This window comes from Malaclemys terrapin, chromosome 7 (genome assembly GCF_027887155.1).
Source record: "Malaclemys terrapin pileata isolate rMalTer1 chromosome 7, rMalTer1.hap1, whole genome shotgun sequence".
NCBI lineage: Eukaryota > Metazoa > Chordata > Testudines > Emydidae > Malaclemys > Malaclemys terrapin.
The window spans coordinates 67,266,832-67,289,190 of NC_071511.1; the positions used below are offsets into that span (position 1 = coordinate 67,266,832).

The window sequence follows — 22,359 nt, forward strand, 5'->3', positions numbered from 1 at the left end:
AAATCTATATCTAATTTTTTGATGCAACATTAATTTGGAAATCACAGGGCTTCGTGCTCCCATTCTCCTCTTTAGGCTGGGCCGCCTGGTCAGTCTACATCTCCCACTTGCAGCACAGAGGGCAAACATGGACCTGGGGAAGACTGGAAGTGAAAGGCTTCATGGAAGATGTAGTCTGGATGGGGAGCCCAGCTCAGAAGACAATGGGGACATGAAATAACTTAGCTACAGTACCCATCAAGCAGTGTGGCAGCGTTTCCAAAATGAAAAATGTTGTTTGACCAAAATGTTTTACGATAAAAAAAGAAAGAACATTTCTGCAGAACAGACTCTTGATGCAGAAATTGTCAAAAAACCCAGTTTTCAAAATGTCCAGTTTTAGGCCAAAGGTAAGTGATGGGAGAGAAGCTGGCCTGACCCAGAAAAAGTGCAGCCCAGGGCAACTGCTAGTCTTCAGTGCCCCTGTAAACAGGCCCAGAATAGGGAAGAGTCCAGAAGTGCAAGAAGGGGACCATTGCAGCTGCTTCTCCATTTGCTCAGTTGCACGGCAGAGGCCCACATGGTTCCAAAGTGTCACAGTTTTACTACAGGTCTTGCAATATTTAGTGTTTTCCTTAATGCCCCAACTCTTGGAGACTGATCATTACATGGGACTCTGCTTTCACAAACCCATCAAGGAAAGGTTCTAGTTATGGTTGTGGAGAAATTTTTTTTTTTTTTTTTTTAAAACATGACCCCTAAAGGCTAAAAACTAGAAGGCAAACGTAAGAAACCCAATTTTTAAAAAAGAAATGATTTTAAAGACAGTCTCATGATTTTTAATGCTTGAGGTTGGCAACACAGAGGGAGGAGCGCTCCCCCTTCAACCTGTCAGTGCAACAGCTACAGTTGCTCTCAATGGCTTGGCTGCAGCACCATTGGTTACACTATCATATTTGAGATTCTTTTGTAATCATAGACCTTAAGTGCTTGTATTCTGCAGAAGCTAGATGCATTGGTCATACACATACGGGAAAGCTTCCTATGCATATTTGGTGAACAGGATTTTGCAAGGCTGTTCTATCTAATGAGCCCCCTGGCTCTGGGGTGTTAGCTATAGTATTGGAGCACTATTTTCACAGGTGTCCTTACTTAATCAGCACATAACCAATTCTGGGGCATCACAAATACCATGGATTGCAATTTTCAGAGTAACAGCCGTGTTAGTCTGTATCCGCAAAAAGAAGAACAGGAGTACTTGTGGCACCTTAGAGACTAACAAATTTATTAGAGCATAAGCTTTCGTGGACTACAGCCCACTTCTTCGGATGCATATAGAATGGAACATATATTGAGGAGATATATATACACACATACAGAGAGCATAAACAGGTGGGAGTTGTCTTACCAACTCTGAGAGGCCAATTAATTAAGAGAAAAAAAAAAAACTTTTGAAGTGATAATCAAGCTAGCCGAGTACAGACAGTGTGATAAGAAGTGTGAGAATACTTACAAGGGGAGATAGTCAACGTTTGTAATGGCTCAGCCATTCCCAGTCCTTATTCAAACCGGAGTTAATTGTGTCTAGTTTGCATATCAATTCTAGCTCTGCAGTCTCTCTTTGGAGTCTGTTTTTGAAGTTTTTCTGTTGTAATATAGCCACCCGCAGGTCTGTCACTGAATGACCAGACAGGTTAAAGTGTTCTCCCACTGGTTTTTGAGTATTTTGATTCCTGATGTCAGATTTGTGTCCATTAATTCTTTTGCGTAGAGACTGTCCGGTTTGGCCAATGTACATGGCAGAGGGGCATTGCTGGCACATGATGGCATAGATCACATTGGTAGATGTGCAGGTGAACGAGCCCCTGATGGTATGGCTGATGTGATTAGGTCCTATGATGATGTCACTTGAATAGATATGTGGACAGAGTTGGCATCGGGGTTTGTTACAAGGATAGGTTCCTGGGTTAGTGGTTTTGTTCAGTGATGTGTGGTTGCTGGTGAGTATTTGCTTTAGGTTGGGGGGTTGTCTGTAAGCGAGGACAGGTCTGTCTCCCAAGATCTGTGAGAGTAAAGGATCATCTTTCAGGATAGGTTGTAGATCTCTGATGATGCGCTGGAGAGGTTTTAGTTGGGGGCTGAAGGTGACAGCTAGTGGTGTTCTGTTATTTTCTTTGTTGGGCCTGTCTTGTAGGAGGTGACTTCTGGGTACTCGTCTGGGAGACAGACCTGTCCTCGCTTACAGACAACCCCCCAACCTAAAGCAAATACTCACCAGCAACCACACATCACTGAACAAAACCACTAACCCAGGAACCTATCCTTGTAACAAACCCCGATGCCAACTCTGTCCACATATCTATTCAAGTGACATCATCATAGGACCTAATCACATCAGCCATACCATCAGGGGCTCGTTCACCTGCACATCTACCAATGTGATCTATGCCATCATGTGCCAGCAATGCCCCTCTGCCATGTACATTGGCCAAACCGGACAGTCTCTACGCAAAAGAATTAATGGACACAAATCTGACATCAGGAATCAAAATACTCAAAAACCAGTGGGAGAACACTTTAACCTGTCTGGTCATTCAGTGACAGACCTGCGGGTGGCTATATTACAACAGAAAAACTTCAAAAACAGACTCCAAAGAGAGACTGCAGAGCTAGAATTGATATGCAAACTAGACACAATTAACTCCGGTTTGAATAAGGACTGGGAATGGCTGAGCCATTACAAACGTTGACTATCTCCCCTTGTAAGTATTCTCACACTTCTTATCACACTGTCTGTACTCGGCTAGCTTGATTATCACTTCAAAAGTTTTTTTTTTTTTTTTTTTTCTCTTAATTAATTGGCCTCTCAGAGTTGGTAAGACAACTCCCACCTGTTTATGCTCTCTGTATGTGTGTATATATATCTCCTCAATATATGTTCCATTCTATATGCATCCGAAGAAGTGGGCTGTAGTCCACGAAAGCTTATGCTCTAATAAATTTGTTAGTCTCTAAGGTGCCACAAGTACTCCTGTTCTTCTTTTTATGGATTGCAATGATACTTTTGCAATCTGAAATGTTATGTTCTGGATTATCTGTTAACCCGGAACTTCTAAAACCATATCACAAAAGGAAATAATTTTTGGAAGTTTAATTTACTGATCAGATGGGTCCCATTGTTGGAACTTTCACTAGACAATTAAGACATCATTTGAAACAATTACTTATTGGCTGCAACCAGATGGGTCTGGTGTAAGTTGAGACGAAAGATCCTGCAACATCAATTTGGTTTTAAAAAAATGAAGTGAGAAATATAGAGATGGAGTCTCACCAGAATCCTGGTGAAGTATTTTGAAATTTAGTTTGGTTTTATTGAATTGACCATAAAACTCCCAAATACCTGCCTAGGATCAAAGCTAGAAACCTAGTACAAGATTGATTAGCAAGTTTAATTTTTTGGATTTCCCTTTGCTATTTTTATCAATATTCAATATTTTTTGGTTGAACAGATTGTCAAGTACACAGTCTGGTTAGGAGGGGCATTCAACATAAATTCGTGTTTAACTCAGTTTGTATCTGCTGTACAGAGCAGGAAACATCTGGATCTTGCACTACTTCAATTGCTGTCTAACACCAGATTGAGAAGACTTTTGTAGGGCTAGTTTCTCGTTAGTATTCATGAATTGACTTCCAAGTTTTGCGTTGCAGACCTGAATTCCCACGTACTATACTTGTAAGGTATCACAGAGAGCTTTGTTCAGTGGCGCCTTACAAAAATAAGATGTGATTGGACATTAAAGATTAGCTGCGGAAATGCACTGCAGCAGATTGAATTTAAAGGCCTGTAGCCAACACATTTTTTCCAACCATGAATCAATTGCAAGGAGTCCATTCATGTTTTCAATGTACGGAGAATTACATATTCAACATCAACTGTAATTTTTGTCAATGCAAGTATTTTTCTAGTATTGAAGCATTGTGTTAAGTCTTCAAAATGATCTGTTTCCAGTTATTGGAAAATGATTTAAAATATCTGATCATTCTAAGCTGCCTGAATTACTTTAAATAAATAAATGAAGAAAGAGGCCAGGTCACCATCAGTAATTTGCTCCCAAATTCATTGAGCATAACCACCAATGCATCAGCAAGCAGACCTAAAATTTCAACTTCTCCTTTGTTCCTTTTTCCTCTTATTATTAGGATAAGCAATATATTTAATTTAGTGAAGACCATTAAAGCATGCTTAGAACAGAGAAGCGAAAAGTTTAAGTTGTTAAATGTTTTATTATGCATATTTACAAAAAACTGAAGCAGTAATTTGCTCCAATACAAAGCCCACCAAAATTACATCTTTAGAAAAATCTTTATACACAGCAACACAGTACAGTACTACAAGAATCTTCCATGCTACACTCAAGTATTTATCTGCAGCAAGGAGGAGTTTGTTATCCCTCAATTTGTGTCTTAGTCATATCCTTAAAATAATACCTCCCCCCGCCCCCCCCAGACCAGAACTACTGGTCTGCAAGAGGGCCATCCAACTGAAGTATGCAAGTTTACTCTGCAGGTTGCATTTTGCTACTGCTTTCCAAAAATATTTAAGAGTGGCTTGTAATGAGTTTAGTACCAATTTCTACACTAGTGATTTGCAGGCCTCCAAATTTGTCCTCTTTTTATCCTGCCTGAACCTACACTGGATATGCCTCAGTAGTTCACCCAAAAGCCACAGATTCACATTTTAGGGTAGCAATAACTTTTCATGTAGGTCTTTTCTTTTTTTAATTCATCCACCTCCATGTACAGAAATCACTGCTTCATCTCAGACTCCACAGACAAAAGGGCTAATATTCTCTTAACACAGCATTGTATCTTTCCATTGGCCATGGAATGTAATAAAAATCACAGTGCACATGCACCCCATGCCAGATACCAAGTCACCTCTGGACACACCCAGGCAAGCAGCAGGTAGACACGGAGCTGGCTTCAGTTCATGACTGTACAATCTTAGCCTTAGAAGTTAAGGAGGCTGCTCTGAAGGCTATCATTTTCCTTTCCATCCTGACCCAAGTTATGAAGGTATTTGAAGCAAATTTGCTATGCCTGCTTCTAGGCAATATTGCTTACCAAAGAAAAACAAAAACAAACAAAAAACAGTTCTTAAAAGTTAATTCCCCCCCATATCATCAGTGTACATTCAGGAATATTGTATTTATATTGAATGGTTTTAGTGTCTCTTCAATCTGAAGATTACTCCAATGAGTTAAAGGGAAAGTAAAGGCATTGTTCTAACTCCAGTGGGTTAAAGGGAAAGAAAAGACATTATTCTAACTAGAATTAAGCAATTATATTTCAGTTCTTTCATTACCAAACATGAAAGATGACTTTTCTACTTCTACTTTACTCATTTTAAAAACAAAACAAAGTTCAAAGGAGCTTGGCTGACTTATGAGACATTTACAAAAATAAGGTTGCCACGTGCTTACAGTTTCAGCAATATAACATATGCTATACCATGAAAAAAGTTAGCTGTGTATCATCCATGTACACAAAAGCCTTCTCTCAACCTTTAATGCTAGCTTTGCTTCACATTTTGTAACCTCCATTAAATCCTCACTGGAACAGAATCTTTGGGGAGGAAAATACAGCATCAAATAATTTAGTATAAGGAGAGTTTATGGAAATAATAATAAAAAAGGCAGTTTCGTGCAGAAATTAGACAGCATTGTTTTCTATTAACAATGGCAATATTCAGTCACTCACATTACACAAACAAAATAGAAGTGAGTTGGTCTTCTGGTATATGCCTCCCAAAGTCTGGTTCTCTTATACTTTTACTAATACATACCTCTGCATTTGGGTGAGGAACAAGCTGGTGTGAATTGGGCATTCAATGCAACCTTCTAGTGTTCATTCCTCATCTTTAGGAACTGCAGATGTGACTTCTGCAGCTCCCATTGAAAGGCCATTTGCACATATACCCTGCCCATATTCACAGATCAGCGTGTTGAATAAATCTTTGTCAAATCTGAGCAGAGAAAATAGCTCAGTTGTACTGATAAAAAAGCAAAAACCCTAGACAGCACTGTGAGAACATAGCAGGTACAATAACCTGCCACACTAAGAATCCTAATGGCTATTCACATACTACAAAGCATCAGATTTCTCAGATGTACACTGTATAACTTTTAACTTCATCTAGATCTTGTACTACAACCTTACATACAGTGCATGTGTCTTGTACATCCCTCCCTCATGTTCAGCTGCCCCCATTTTCCCAAGTTTAGATAGTGTAAACCCAGAGAACAGTTATTCAGTATAGATTTATTTTCCTGACTAGTCAGTGTTGCTACCAGGATTTTGCTTACAGGAAGTCTTCATGTCTACAGACCAACAGACCATGGATATACATCAATAATCACCTGCTCTTTGGAGGAAAAAAACCCTGATAAAAGTAGTACCTTCTACTATCCCGCACTACAATCAACATCTACTGACAAACTATCATGTGCTACTTGAATTTTCTTTAGCCTTGTCATGAGAACACCTGAAACAATGTTACATCTCTTGTCAAGCTCAGTAATGCAGCGATAAACCATAAGGGAAAGATAGACTGCAGAGATGATTTTCAGGCAAAAAGGCAGTATATTTCTGCCACTATTTAATAATGTCTTACTTCAGCATTTTGCCAATCTCAATTAGTAGGTTCAGCACAAATGACACTGTCTCCTTGAGCAAAAAGCTCTTTTCTTGTAGACAAATTGCTTACACTGCTTTTTCATGTTGCATGGACCAATACATCTTGTAAAACCTGATAGCAATTATATTTCTTTTGTAAAGAAATTATTAGATTGAAAGCTTGCCTTCCTCTGGTATCCTAATGCTTTAGCATATAATTCTTAGCCTTATATGCACCGCCTTATATGCACCTTTTGTAGTCATTTAACCAGTTCTACTAGTGATCGTCTAGTGACAGCAGTCCAAAAATGTCCACTTCTAAAGGCACCAATGTCATTGCACCTGTGCTTTGTATTCGAAACACCTCAACTCCCAACACCAAGAAGTTGAGTGTATCTGTCAGAAAATGGATGTTTTTATTTGTGATGACATAGGAAAAAGAAAGTCAATTCCTGTTACACTGCAACCACCACGCTTTGGGAGTATTTATTTTAAGTAATGTAACAATTCCTCCAGTTGTCTTCCAGCCAGTGTGTTGCATCTTTTAATATCTGTAGCATGGAAAATTCTTGCACATTAGCAACTAAGCATAGTTAACGGACATTCATTTTAAACCAATTTCTACTTCTCTGTATAGACCAGTATTCTCCTTTAAAAGTCTGTATCAGCAACTAGTGAGCAACTGCCCAACTTCTTTGACAATATTTAATTTACCAAGTCACAGCTCAAACTTATTTTGAGATGAGTGTAGTAAAAACACTTTAGTTTAAGCTTTATACCATGTTCTTGCAAACTGGTGTTGCGTAGCTCCTATTTGATAAGTGGAATATGAAATTCGTTATCAAAAATAAGGGGCCTCCTAGGAGGGGTTGACTCCTTGTCTGCTTTGTGCAGCAGTTTGAAGAGTCCTGTTCCAATGTTCATTGGAATTCCCATGATGATACACTCAGAAACACCTAGGAGAGAAAAAACCCACAGAGTTAAGTGACTAAAAGTTTCTAAAATTACTTGCACAGCAAAACCTTGTTAGAACCTTACATAGAAAGCCAAACATGTCAAAAGCTCTCTCCACCAGACACAGTTAAGCAAGATGGTCATCACAACCAATAAATGTTTTTTCTTGTTTGCCAACCAACAGCAGTGAAGGAGCTTCAGTTATAAAAATGGATTTATAGCTTTGTTTGACACTGGAATTTTACTGTGAACAAGGCACTGCCTATTGTTAAGTATGAACCCAACTGCTTGGAATTTATCCTGCATGTTGACCTGTCTACTGTTTGTCACAGCAGCAAGGCTTTTGTGCAGTCTGGTAAAGTTCTCTTAGGCTGACAGATTTTCAAGTGAAATGAAGTCTGGAGTTTCTCACCACTTCAGCTGTTCTGATTAATTTTTTTTTGCATTTTGATGACTTAGAAGTGCATGTGTTGAAAGTTATCAATCTTGCCATGGATTTAGCCTTCAAGCGAGCCCTAGTGCTTTTGATGTGTCAGTTAATATATGGTTTGGAAGTGAAGTCATAAATGCATGCAATACATGTGTACATGCACAAGGTTATTTCCTAACTTTTCAGCAATGTGCTGTATTACTGTGTTTTACATATGTACTCCTAGAACACTGCTCTTCAATTACTATATATTCAAAGATTTCAACAACTACACATGAAAATAAAAAGCAGTGTTTTGTCTCTAATTGGATTGTTGGCTCTTTGGAGCAGGGACTGTATTTTTGTTCTGCGTTTCTACAGCCTAGCACTACGGGATCCTGGCTTATGACTGGGGACCCAACACACTACAATAATTCAAGTAATAATGAACAGCAATAACGTGTGCCCTTCAAACCAAAATGACGATGTACCTATATTTCCTACTCGTATTAACATGTGATTGTACACGGCTTGCCTGTAAGAAAAACTGCCAATACTACCTCTTTACATTTGGAAATAAGAAATTTTTTTCCATCCCATTGCCTTATTTGAACTAAACTGTTACAGGAAGAGGGCAGCATGAAAAGGTCCTTAGTAAAATCTTGATTGAGGAAAAGGGAAACTCAGTCAGAGGGGACTTTGAGCAAACATTTTCTTTTCCATACCGTTCAGGATGGAGCAAGTTCACCATAGGACCCTCACTTTAACCACAATCACAGCAAAGAAAACAAATGTTAATAAAAGTCAATCACACGGTAGGCACAGGTGGCTAGAAAAAGAGACAGCTCTTAAAATATGGACTAGCCATGCCAAGCTTTCAAAACTATCTCCATCTATTCACAAGCGTTTCTATCCACAAAGAAGTCAGTGGATTCAGCTCTATATTTTCAACACATCCCAAACAAAGCCTCTGTTATATTAGTATTTTGATATTTCAGTAGCACCCAGAAGCCCTAATGAGGGATAACGGCTCCACTATGCTAGGCTCTGAACGAACATGTAGTCAAGGTAACTAGAGTTGTAATGAAATCTGCCTGCCTCCCCAACTCCTTAGCTTAATTGAGTAGATAACTGTCTAAACTGAACTAAAATTGGATGGGGAAAGAGAATGGGGAAAAAAAAAAAAAACAGATTTCTAATCAGGTACAGAGTATGCATGAGAACTTAAAATTAAGGGATTTACAATCAAATGACAAAACTCAAATATTTAACTATCATGGTACTAGAAAACTGCATCAGCTTTTTTACATTTTAGTTTTAGTTATTTGTGCCTTTCATCCATCCAGTGGAATAAGAGAAAGCTGCAACTGATATTAGTTCAGTAACTTATAAGCCTAGAAATATGCATGTACATTTTGAAGGTGAACTAAAAAGCTTTTATCTGTTTGAACAAGAGATCTCGCTAAGATTTTATACTTTGTTTATCCCTATGGCCTTTGAGTGCCTAAGAGTTCAAGCCCCTTGGCCATCTGGGTTTTCTTGTTGCAATTGATGAAACCCATCATAATTATTCATTATTCAAAGTACCACAGATATGTACAGCACTTTAAAGTACAAACAAAAAGGGAGCCTAAAAAACAAAACAGGGAACTATTTTCCTTAATCCGCTTTAGGTCTCAGTAATGGTCAACAAAACTTGTAGAGTGAACACAAGAACACTGATCTTGCTAGGTAATAAAGGAGAGAAACTAATTTCCTGCTATTTCATTTAGTTAAGGGGAAAAAAAATCCCAAGGGACAAATTTAATCCCCAGCAGCACAGGCAGGGCTCTAACTGACTAACATCTTTGGATGGGAACAGGATGTGGCCCTAGGGTAGTGTCTGTCAGACTTCTGGGGGTCAAGATGTTTTATCCAGCCCCACTGCTGAAGCTTTTAGCATATGACCTAGATTCATTTTAGTGTTTTGGGAGGCACACAGAAAGCTTTGGCAGGTGGGGAACATACACAAACACACAAACGTGCACGCTTTAAGAGTATTTTGCAGATGAGTGAATACTGCATGCTACAGTCTAACCTACAATACCTACCACACACAGAATCCTTCTGCCCAAAGTAGGCAGCATCAAACAGATGGTCTGCAGTCTTTTCAAAAGAAGCCAGCATTAACACACTTTCCTTCATTTTTGCCAGCCCAAACCTAGTAATGCCCAGGACTTCACCCTAGATCAATGCAGAAACAAAAAGACAGTCATAGTTCCAAGGGTTTGGTTAAATTTATTGATCAAAATAAGTGGATATGACAAAATATATAGTTTATTTTAACAGTACTGAACAAAAGTCTACAGTCTGAAGTGTAGCCTCTGTTCTGCCGCTTCATGCGTAAGTCTTTTGAAGGTTAAGGCTTTGGTAGTAATGAAAGTTTAAATAAAACCAAAAAAACTTTTATTCATAGGCTGTAGGATCAGCTATAAATTGCTTGAAACTTTATGATGCCAAGGAAAAGGTGCGAATCAAAAAAGGCATATAGATGACAGAAAAATGTTCAACTATTAATCAACCACTTCAAAACAAAACAAACCCCATCTTTGTGGAGGCTGCTATAAAGAACTTAGTGGAGACTGTCAGTTATTGTTGGCCAATAAATCTGACTCCAAGTGTAAAATGGCTGGATAATGCAAATCCTCCATTTTAGTCACCTTAGAAAATCCACTTGAATTTAAACATATTAATCTAATCCTGTTTCTAACTCACGTTGCTACAGAGCACCTTGCTCATAATGGAGCTAGTAAAGTTCTGATACATGGGACAGAAGGGTAAGGGAAAGAAGTGGATTCTGGAAACCTGACAAGCTTACTATAACTGTACTCTGTGCCCCTTCTCCAATGAAATGGAAAGTGGGGCTGTGGGCTTGCTGCAGACAAAATTTTGGAAAGGTGCCACAACCAGTACAGAAGCTGTTGCAATCCCAAAGGTGCAACAGTAACTGCCCTGCAGCTTCAGGAAACAAGGAAAAGCTACAATTCCTTAGCCGCTTTCCCAGAGGGCAAAGTTCCCCTGCGTTAAACTCCTGTACTCTAGCTTGACACATAAGAAAGGATTTGCTCCATTATGTACATTAACACAAATACAGCTAGGTTATAGTCAACATACATTATCATGGATGTGGATAGCTATTTTCCTTCCCTGAGGAGTACTGACATTGCATCAAAATGGCCAGTGCTGTAACCCTAGTCCATACTCCATTATGTAATCTGCTTCCATTTGCAAGGACTCTGCCCTGCCCTCTGCTATGAAGAGCAGCTGTTGTGCTTTCAAATATTTGAACAGATATGCACAGCGGTGTACATGCTTGGGTGCCCACACCAACCCTATGCTCTTTATTGTAACATGCCAATGAGTTGACCTCCAGGGTGAAATAAAGACACCCATAACCTCTAAATGAAGCTCTTCAAACAGACTGCTGTTCTCAAATTATGGATTAAGTCACCATTCAAGTTTGACATATCAACTCAGTCACAGGGATTAATTAGTATGATTAGCAGTTACTTCAGTATATAGCCTATTAATACTCCTCAGCTGAAAGCTCTTCTATTGCCTCTATAAAGATAGTTTGGATAAAGAGACCAAAAAGAACGCAGCACAAACCTTGTATGTCATCAGATCTGATAACAGCATAACATGCCTCCTGTCAATGCTCATACCATGGTTTACCATAGTGTACTGAATCTCATTGATAATGGTTGTTCGAGCAGCTTCAATCCCTAGTGTTTTCTCTACCTAGGAGAGAGATCATGTTGAATAAATGAAGAAGTTAAGTGCCTGGAGCGCTGAAACATTTCTTTGCTTGCACATGGGACTGAAGATTTTCTTAGTGATCTAACTAGAAAAATCTGAAGTGATTTTCCTGGGATGCACATTCTACCAACCCCACCACCCTTTTTTTAAAAAAACACGACCTGAATTAATAAAAACATTTGCTCATTAAAAGTAATTGAAGTTGGCAGCTGAATTAGCCTTTTATGATAATACACACACTGACAGGTTACTTGTGAAAGTGGTAAATTGCATTAACTATCTGTAAATGAGCATAAGTAGGAATCAAGATGCAGCCAGAAGTAGTGCTAAGACACACTTGAGCATTACCTCATAAGTGTTGTTAGAAGTGGTCTTAGTTCCTTTGACTCCATGGGTGGCCATGACAGCTCGTAGGTTATCACCTTCCACCAGAAGTTTGTATTTCTCCTTGCCACTCTGCTCATCAATGTGAATGACCGCTCGAGACACCTCTGGGATACCTTGCACTACAATCTTTTCAAAATAAGAAGTTGTATAAACTCAACTTGTCCTGTCCATGCAGCTTTAAATAGACAACGTGAGAACACTTACATTTAAGGCTTTAAATCAGTCCTCAAAGCTATCTTAAAAACTCCACTTTTATACACTGGCCTGAACATTAAAATAAGTATTAGTGTCTGATTTCTATTATGTGTTGAATGCTCCAGAGAGACATGTAAGAGGGGCATTCACCACATTACTGTTGTATAACTAGTCTTCTCTGTCCCCATATCTAGGGGGTCCAGAAAATCAGATGTACTACAGATCTCTGCCTCTTTCTCTGTATGACACTCAGCATGCACCCTGTCAGTTACAGGTTTTTGTTTGCAACTATGTTTAAATCTAAACTAGACATGAACCTCACACAAGCTTAGCAATGCACTTGAAAGATTTTATTATGGGCTCCTTTCAAAACCTGCCGTATTTTTAAGTGGTAGAAAATTTGGTACTCAAATAGCACTTTCCATCTTCAAAATGTCTTATGAAGAAACATACTTCATAAGAATGTTGTAAGAAAAATATTACAATCTCCATTTTACGTAGGGGGAGAGACACAGGAAATGTTAAGGCTGAAACAAGAGCCAGCAGCATTGCTGGCATTAGAACCGAGGAGTTCTGGACTCAGACAACTAGACCATATTGACACTCAATACAATCTAGAAACAAGTATTTCCCACATACAAATTGAAGCAGTTACCAATTGCAAAAGGAAGAGATTCTACTTACCTTTGGTAGCTCTTCTTTCAGGGATTGCAAGACATAATACATTGAACTCTTACTATTCTCACGAGGGGTCACACAGACAACTGCCTCTCCATGAACGGCAACATCCCCAGGCTTCACTCTTAGCTTAGATGTGCAGATAGAATATCGCACAGTCTCTGCATTCACCTGTGACGAAATGATTCCTTGAATATTAAAATATGTCCTTTAACCATTTTAAATCTTTCAGCCATGCAGAAATCAGATTTCTGCTCCACTAATTAACCAGGATACTATCACAGTTGGATGGGGCTAACAAATGGAATGCTTGCAGATTATCACAAAATAGCTCTCGGAGTGAAATGTGCCCCTCTGCAGATGGTCCACACAGGCCCAGATGCCACTTCAGTCTCACTGGAGTGTTCTATAAGGGTGAACTTTTATTGAATAGGACACAGAACTAAACTATTTGCCGTGTTATTGCAGTTGTGTCAGTCCCAGGATATTAGACACACAAGGTGGGTGAATAATAAAGAGATATTACTGTAATGCCAGTAAACCAAGTGCCAGAGCTGGCATTAGCTAAGAACTGACAAACTCATAGTTGGAAACCAAACCAGCTCACCTATATGTGAGTTTTGTTCAAAATAGGTATTAGTTTTACCAGAATATATTTAGTGTTTAGATTAGATGAAATGCTTGCAAGTTGCTGCATACATTAATCTCACTTGCAATGCCTGTACCCCATGCTATAAGGAAATATGTAAGCATTGCTTTATAACTTTGAAAATGTTTGCTCTGAACTTGTGAACCCAGGCACGGAAATCATCTCCCACACCCAGTAAGGAGGCCTATCAAGATTAAACGGGCCATTAAGAATCATCATAGTACAAAGGATTCGTGAATGGCCCTATCAAGACCTTGGAAATGCTAGGTACAAGGGGGTTTGTCTCATGAACTGGAAGGCCAAATGTAAGAGATAAAACAGGGTCACATGAAAATTTGTCATCTCTTTGCTGTTTTAACTCACAGGGGCAGAGACATTAAACAGAGGCAGAGATCCCCAGGGGTAACTCCTGGGTCCAGCCTGAAAGACATTTTGAATTGACAGATTACCACATCTCTGTCATCTTTACGAATCACGTTTAGGAACTCATTTGTGTATGTTTGCTTGCTTTAACTTGTAAACAACTTTTATTTATTTTTCCTAGTTAACAAACCTTTAGATAGTGATAAATGGTCATGTACACCAAAAATCTCACACTGTTCAGGTTGCTTCCAATCGCAAGAGAGCACAGATCTTACACAAAAGACAGCACCTGTAGCCCGTCATGTAACAAACTAAGTCCAGCTTGTAAAATCTAATTATAGAGCACACCGCCAGACCGTGTTGTCTGCCCTGTTTTCGACGCTCACAAACATGAGCTACTCCAGACAGCATGACAACTACCTCACCCACCTTGTCTCACAGAACTCAATTTGCCACATAGCACAACACCTCAGAAGATCTGTTCCTAGCGAAAGGCTCAAGAGAAAAATAAATTTTAGCAATGGTCTACTTACATGATGACCATAATTCTGTGCAACTTAGTTGTTCTTTGAATAAATCCTGAAGTTAAATAAGTCAGGAAACCTGAACACTGCCTGCCTGTGCTATTCCCAGCTCTAGGCAATGCTCTGAAATGCCAACTTTGAGTACTAAACAGAGTTGTAAACCTTATATGGACATCTTGTGGATGGCACTTTCCATTTGCTCTTTAACTAGCTTGTTTCATTGACATCTCTGAAAAGGGCATCAACTGGTGTGGAGGAAGGGACCACCGCTTGTTCTGGTTTTCCAAGTAGTACAGTGAACAAGATCTGGAAAACTCACCTCTAGTCTCAGCAGTCTAATCCGCTCCAGAGAGAGCTTGACCAGTATAAAGCAATCATCAGGAAGAAACACTTCTTCGATGTACTCTGAAATCTGTAAGTTACAGATCCAGATGGAATAGTTAGAATCTCTCCAAGAATGGTTACTGTCCACTACAAAAAGTCTGCAACAATACAGACTAGAGTTTTTAAATTTAATGTAGTACCAACAATGAAGATTTTCCTACCTCTCCTAATAGAGTTTTCTCAATTCTTCCCTTAACCAGACGGGCAAAATCAGAATCATCATCCTTGTCCAAGTGTGCTGTGATAATAGGTGTGCTACACAGAATAAGACACAGCAATAAAATTTACTAGCTAGATTATAGAACAGCAGCTTTCTGTTGTATCCTAGCTTCTGTGGTCTGTCTTGACTACCATCCACTATAGGGACAAATAGGACAGGCTGTAAAAGAGACTGCTGCTTGCTAGAAAATAATAGTACCCAAAATTGACACAATGTCTAAGAAAATTATTCTTTAAATATCTCAAGCTTGAAGGAATAAGACAGTTATTGGAATTCATACTCCAACGTATACATACTCTAAGAGCTTAGAGTACGTTTTTATGGCTTAGTCTACTGTAGCAGTGCTTAACTATGGCTCCAGGTGCACATCAGAAATATACAAGTGTTTTAACTACTGCTCGAGCTAGACCCATCTGATGTAGACTAATCTCTTGACAGTCTGTAGTCTGTAAAAGGCAATGAACACCTAACTTTGTGTTTGGGCTACTAGAAAAGTCATTATCTGGATGGACTGAAATATGAGATTTTCTGCCAATTAAGATACAAATTTGATGAGTAACCTGGTTCATCTTGTTTAGATATTTGACAGGGTAAGCCTTGCATATTCCTGCAAGACAGATCCTACTTTGGGCTGCAGGTTAATCACTTTTCACTAAAGCAGAGGAATAAAAAAAGGTTTCAGTACCTGATTGCTTTGGAGGCATTAATAATTTCTTTGATTCTAGGAACACCCAGAGTGATGTTCATCGAGGCAACACCAGCAAAGTGGAAAGTTTTCAGAGTCATCTGTGTGCCAGGCTCACCAATACTCTGAGCACACAGAGCTCCTACTGCAGAGCCAGGCTCCATCTGTGCCCTGAGAAGAAAGTCAGGGGTTAAAAAAACCAAACAAACCTCAAATCAAAAACACAGGATAAAACAAATTGCTCATTAAGACACTAAATCTAGGCTGAGCAAAGTTAAGCATTATTCCAGGAGTGCTAATGAGAGTTTTTAAACTGTATTTTCTTCGCCAGACCTGGCAGGAAAAGAGACAAACACCAATTTCATGCAATGTGAACGACTGCCAGGGGCATAGAGAAATTCCGCTGCCCCAGTTATAAAAAACATTCCAAAACTGGTCAGGTCAACTAAAAGAAGTTCATCTTCTTCTGAAGTATTAGGTACTGGCCATTGCTAGATCCAGAATCATCATCAGATGGACCAACACACTGGCAATTCCCATATTCCAAATACAAATTCTGCATTATGGAATTGTTCTTGATGGGTTGACAAAGTTAGAAGATTAGATTTATCTAAGGTGACCCATGATACAGAACTTTTTCCTCTTGAAAAGCCAAAAAAAAAAAAAAGAAAGCCGCTATAATGTATTGAAATCCAATTTCTGAGAGGGAAAGCCTCTGAGAATAAAATCAGATCATGTTATTGCTTTATTATAGCATCAATGCATCAGCTATTCAAACAGATAACAGCAACAGCACAGGAAGTGAAGTATGCCACCATATGCAACATGAAGCTACAAAGGAGAAGAGAGGTTTTGATGAGAAGTTACATTTTAAACTGCAGTTTTGTCAGGACATTGGAATTAACCCTTCTATTTTTGCAAAGAGTGAAATGGGATCAGCACTCAAGGAGCACATTTTCCCCCAACACCAAACTCAAGAGAGAATGCCACCTGCTAAATCAGCAGTGCAACCTTCAGCGTCGCCCTGGGTTTTCTTTGGAGAATACCCTTCCCAATACAAACCAGGGCTTACAGTGGTTAGCCTGTGAGATTTGATGCAATCAACAATGAGGCTGTATGGCGGCAGACAATAGTTATTTAAATTAGTGCTTGTCTATATTCAAAACTTACATCGGTATAGCTACGTCTCTCTCTGACGGAGAGAGTACCCTCGGTCCTGGTAGGAGTTCTCTCCTGCTTAAACTACAATGTAACTAAGCAAAGAAATGTGTCATAGCAACTAAGTCCCTTCCAAAATTATACCATTGTGATAAATCACAAAAAGATTACACTACATCAAAACCTTAATTAAAACCAGAATTTACTAGTATAAGTTGACCACCATCCAAGGCTATACAAACAGGTTAACACCAAAAAGAGAGTCGTGGAACACATAACATATGCTTTGCACCGAAGAACATTACCCACGTGAGCATAAGCTAAGTAATCACAGCAAAGAAAACCAACATGCCAGTTAATTAACAAGTCTGCTGTAAATTATCTTCTACATAAACCTAGTGCTTCTAGAACAGTGGTTTTCAACCTGGGGGTCTGCAGACTATATCTAAGATTTCCAAAGGGGTCTGCACCTCCATTTGAAATTTTTTAGGGGTCAGGAAATGAAAAAAGGTTGAAAACCACTGTTCTAGACGCATTAAGCCACAGCAGAAATAGGTTTAGCAAATAACCAATGCATTGAGTGCATGTAGGAGACCAGAGGATAGCTGTCACCCTCATTTATATCCCAATGAACGAATCCCAAGTCATTATGAACCTTCTCTGTACATACGAATTAACTCACGATGAACAGAGAGAAGAGCCTCCAGACTATCAGTGTTTTCTTATAGTACAGAAGCTGTCTCCCAGAAATGAGTGTCAGATTCAGGACCAATGTTGTGCAAAACTAAAGATAATGAGTGTCTACAGTCTGTTTATAGATCAAGATTAACAGTCAAGGTTGTAATGGCCTTCAAATTGACATAACTTTAACACTATCCTAACACTAAGGCCATGTCTATACTACCTCTTGTCAGTATAACTTATGTTGCTCAGGGGTCTGGAAAAAACCCACACCTCTGAGCGACATAAATTACACCAACAGAAGAGACAGAAGGCACTATTGTAACAACAATTACATTCTCAGATTTAAGTCAATCAGTTACAAGCCCTACCCCTAACTTGTATAAGTAGTGGTGAACATTGAATTGATATAAGCCAATTAGAAGAAAACAAGTACTGAAACTTGTACCTCATGTATTTGTCCCTACAGGTCTCTAGAAACTTCTCAAGCTGCGTTGGGGTAATTCGATCCAATTGGTACAAGACACGTGGCTGAAGAGACAAAGAGACAGAAATGTTAGAAATCCAGTGGGTTATGGAGCTTTACTGTACGTACATTTGTTGTTACCCCTCTGAAGGCAGTTACCTCTGTTGTGCCATTGTCGTTAATACCATACTTGTCCCTGGTTTTCTTGATCTTTTCAGAAACGCTTTTGATGAATTTTTTAATCTCCTGAAATTTAAAAAAAAAAAAAAAAAAGTAAGAATTATGAAATAGATGAGTCTCGTACTCCAGCCCTACTATGGTAAATGCTATTGGTTACATATCTGAAAGAACCTTTTAACAATACTAAATCAGAAATGCACACTACGAGAAGACAGCAAAACCAAGGCACACAGTATGTGGGTACCACAAACCAAATTCACCCTTGACGTAACGAAAAAAATCAACAGCGGTACCTCAGGAATTTATACCAATACATATAAAGTATCCCTCCTCAGCATTCTCCTAGAAACTGACAAAGATTTTCCACTTTGGAGGATCTCTGTGCTTCCCACTTACCCCTTTTTCTCCTGCTCCCCAACTGTTGCGTTTTAGTTATGCAATGCCAATATTAGTGACAGGCTCGCCCAGCAATATTTTAAAAGTTAATGATTCCTGCAGAGTTAAGTTCTCTATTTACATACAAACAGGATCAGTATAAGCAGTAACAAGGCAACCTTTTGTAAACTCTGCTACCGTGTCAATGTACTTCAACAGTGACTTGGAAGAACTATTTCTACAGCTGAGGACAATTCAGTTTTCAGAGTCCATTCAAATCCGTTGCCTCTCTGTGGAGGCAGCCAATTGTTCTGGTGACTGACTGTGTGATGTGGACACTTATCCACTAGGTCAGGGGTAGGCAACCTATGGCATGTGTGCCAAAAGGCAGCACGCGAGCTGATTTTCAGTGGCACTCACACTGCCTGGGTCCTGGCCAGTGGTCCGGGGGGCTCTGCATTTTAATTGAATTTTAAATGAAGCTTCTTAAACATTTTAGAAACCTTATTTACTTTACATACAATAGTTTAGTTATATACACTATAGACTTATAGAAAGAGACCTTCTAAAAAGGTTAAAATGTATTTCTGGCATGTGAAAACTTAAATTAGAGTGAATAAATGAAGACTCGGCACACCACTTCTGAAAGGTTGCTGACCCCTGCACTAGGTACTGCACTAATCCCACCAATTCTGAGGTGACCAAACAATCTGCAGAACCATCCAATATCCTCAGTAATTGGGCATTTAAAGTTACTCCATCCACTAAATAAATATCAGGAATAACCTTTCTAGCCATTTCCTATCCACAGCACCCACCATTAATAATACACTGTCAACAGAGTATAATCTGTCACAGCAGACTCTGCAGATTAACTCCAAGATGTGGATGTTTTGCTCAACATTCAAGGCATTTTTAGTTTAACAGTCCACTACTGTAAATCAGAATTTGCAGACCAGGTCAAAATGGAAGGGTTAGATAATAAAAGTATGCCACAGGAATTGGTGCTTCACTTTATCCCCATTTAGAAGATTACAAATGTAATAAGTTATTTCTGCCTATTTTCACCTTGCGATATACTTTTCTTCCTTTAATCATGTTCACTGAAAAGTATACTTTTCTCTTTTACAGATCCTTCCACCAGACCATCTCAAACCTCAAGCTTTTATTACTCCTTAACAGCTAAGTATTAAATAACCACATGGTAAGTAAGCATCATCTCCCTACTACAGATGAGCAAATGGAAAGGGAGGTTAAATGATTTGGTAAGATTACACAGGAAGCAGTACTTCCAACTCTAAGATACCAAAAATCATGAGATGGTTAAAAGCCATACAACTTTGTGAACTTTTTGAACCACATTTCAATTGCTAGTCTAACCATGAGGGCTAGAAATTTACTTTTTAAAAAAATGAGAGCCTAGATTTTTACCTAATAACATGCCTCCCAGAGCTGGGCTTTTTGGAAATAAATCAAACATTCTAAGACTTGCAATGAAATAGCAAGAGTTAGCAACAGTGAGAATCTTTGACAGAGATAGGATAGGACCCAGACAAGCAAACTAATTTACTAACAGACAATGTGTTTGCTTTAACTGTTCCTGAATACCTAAACAACTTTCAAAACAAGCAATTGGAATGCTTCCGTATACAGGCTTCTGAGCTGCAAATCCTAGGTGATCAAACTGGAGAACTGGTCTGAACTCAACAAGATGAAATTCAATATGAGAAGTGCAAAGTACTTAATTTAGGAAGGGGAAAAAAAAATCAAATGGGGAATAACTGATTTGGAGATAACACTACTGTAAAGGATCTGGCTGCTACAGTGGATCACAAATTGAATATGAACCAACAATGTGATGCAGTTGTGAAAAATGCCAATATCACTCTGGGGCGTATATTAACAGGAGCATCGTATGTCAGACATGGGAGGTAACTGTTCTACTCTATTCACCACTGGGGAAGCCTCAGTTGGATACTATGTCCAGTTTTAGGTGCCACACTTTAGGACAGATGTGGACAAACTGGAGAGAGTCCAAAGGACAGCAACAAAAATGATAAAAGGCTTAGAAAACCTGACCTATGAGGAAAGGTGAAAAGAACTAGGCATATGTAGTTTTGAGAAAAGAAGATGGGGGGCGGGCGGGAAAAAGAGAGAAAACCTGATAACAGTCTTCAAAAACGTTAAGGATCATTATAAAGAGGATGGTGATGAACAGTCCACTGAAGGTAGGAGAAGTACATCTCTACCGTGATATAACGTGACCCGATATAACATGAATTTGGATATAACGCAGTAAAGCTGTGCTCTGGGGCGGTGGGGGTGGGGGGGGAGGCTGCGCACTCTGGCGGATCAAAGCAAGTTTGATAAAACGCGGTTTCACCTATAACATGGTAAGATTTTTTGGCTCCCGAGGACAGCGTTATATCGGGGTAGAGGTGTAGTAATGGGCATAATCCGCAGCAGGAACAATTAGAAAGATTTTCCTAATATCTAACTATAAGGGTAATCATGCACTGGAATAGGCTTCTAAGGGAGATTGTAAAATCCCCATCATTGGATATTTTTAACATGTTGGACAAATCTGTCAGGAATGTCTAGGTTTACTTGGTCCGGCCTCAGTGCAGGAAGCTGGACTTGATAACCTCTTGAGGTCCCTTCCAGCCCTACATTTCTATGATTCTCAATTAAATGCTAGTTTTAGCCATCATAAAGTAATGATAGTACAGAATGCAAAGTGAAGCACTGGAGAGAGATTTACTATTTTCAAGGGTCTTCCACATGCATGAGAAGCAGGGAAAACCACCACCAAAGTCCTTTCCAAGTGTTAATGGGAAATGATGCTAAGTTACCTCCAATTGCCATAAACTAGTACTTCTGAAACAAGATGGAGTTTCAAGCTATTAGACTGACTTAATAACCTTAGTGATTAAGATGACGGATATGAGAGTGGAGAGAAAAAAGTGGTGTGCCGAAGTTAATTCTTGGAATTTAGCTAGCAGGGACCTTTTCATCACATCTGAGCTTTGTTTTCATCCAAAAATTAAAAAAGATGTAGTGGATTAATGCAGGAGAAATCTTAATTATAATTTGCCAGACAGTAACGTATATAGTACCATGTGTTACTGTAAGATCTTGCACAAATATCTTAAGTTAAATAGCACTAACATTAATGCTCATACAGTGCACACGCATGCTACAATTACCTCATTATACTTTTCATAACCTGTCTCAGTTAATGCCTTCAAGAATGAATGGGGGGGAAAAAGAAAAAGGTAAAAGGAGAGAAGAAAAAGTAATGTCTGCAATTTACTGGTCAGAAATAAATCTTTCAAAAAAGTTAATGCTAAATGATGTAGCTATATCTGTGCATCTTAGTTTGACTTCTGAAAGGAGCATTACAATTTAGCGCGGTTCTAAAATTAAGAGAATTAACTTTGAACCTTATAATGCTATCAGATCAGAATTTATTTCTGGGAGCTGTGAAGAAATTGTTTACCAGCCCATGAAGTTGAGATTTGTATCCACTTCTATTTGTATCCACAGTAGTCTACTTACTCAGCACTGGCATTTGGATAGCAAGTCATACATATAAAGAG

At 39.0% G+C, this 22,359-nt stretch overlaps 1 protein-coding gene across 2 annotated transcripts in view; it reads right to left on the reverse strand.

Annotated features, from left to right (window-relative positions):
- Positions 1 to 4,243: 4,243 nt before the first annotated feature.
- Positions 4,244 to 22,359, reverse strand: part of POLR3A (RNA polymerase III subunit A) — a 53,712-nt gene continuing 35,596 nt past the window's right edge. Inside the window, exons 22-32 of one of the 2 annotated variants that reach the window (XM_054034740.1) lie at positions 21,967 to 22,002; positions 18,365 to 18,451; positions 18,188 to 18,270; positions 15,901 to 16,071; positions 15,157 to 15,250; positions 14,931 to 15,023; positions 13,082 to 13,246; positions 12,164 to 12,328; positions 11,666 to 11,797; positions 10,108 to 10,240; positions 4,244 to 7,610 (exon numbers count right to left, since the gene is read on the reverse strand). In XM_054034740.1, coding sequence (XP_053890715.1) covers positions 7,465 to 7,610; positions 10,108 to 10,240; positions 11,666 to 11,797; positions 12,164 to 12,328; positions 13,082 to 13,246; positions 14,931 to 15,023; positions 15,157 to 15,250; positions 15,901 to 16,071; positions 18,188 to 18,270; positions 18,365 to 18,451; positions 21,967 to 22,002 — 1,305 coding nt within the window. In that variant the 3' untranslated portion in view covers positions 4,244 to 7,464. The remainder of the gene's footprint in view (positions 7,611 to 10,107; positions 10,241 to 11,665; positions 11,798 to 12,163; positions 12,329 to 13,081; positions 13,247 to 14,930; positions 15,024 to 15,156; positions 15,251 to 15,900; positions 16,072 to 18,187; positions 18,271 to 18,364; positions 18,452 to 21,966; positions 22,003 to 22,359) is intronic. The other variant, XM_054034742.1, reaches the window with a different exon arrangement.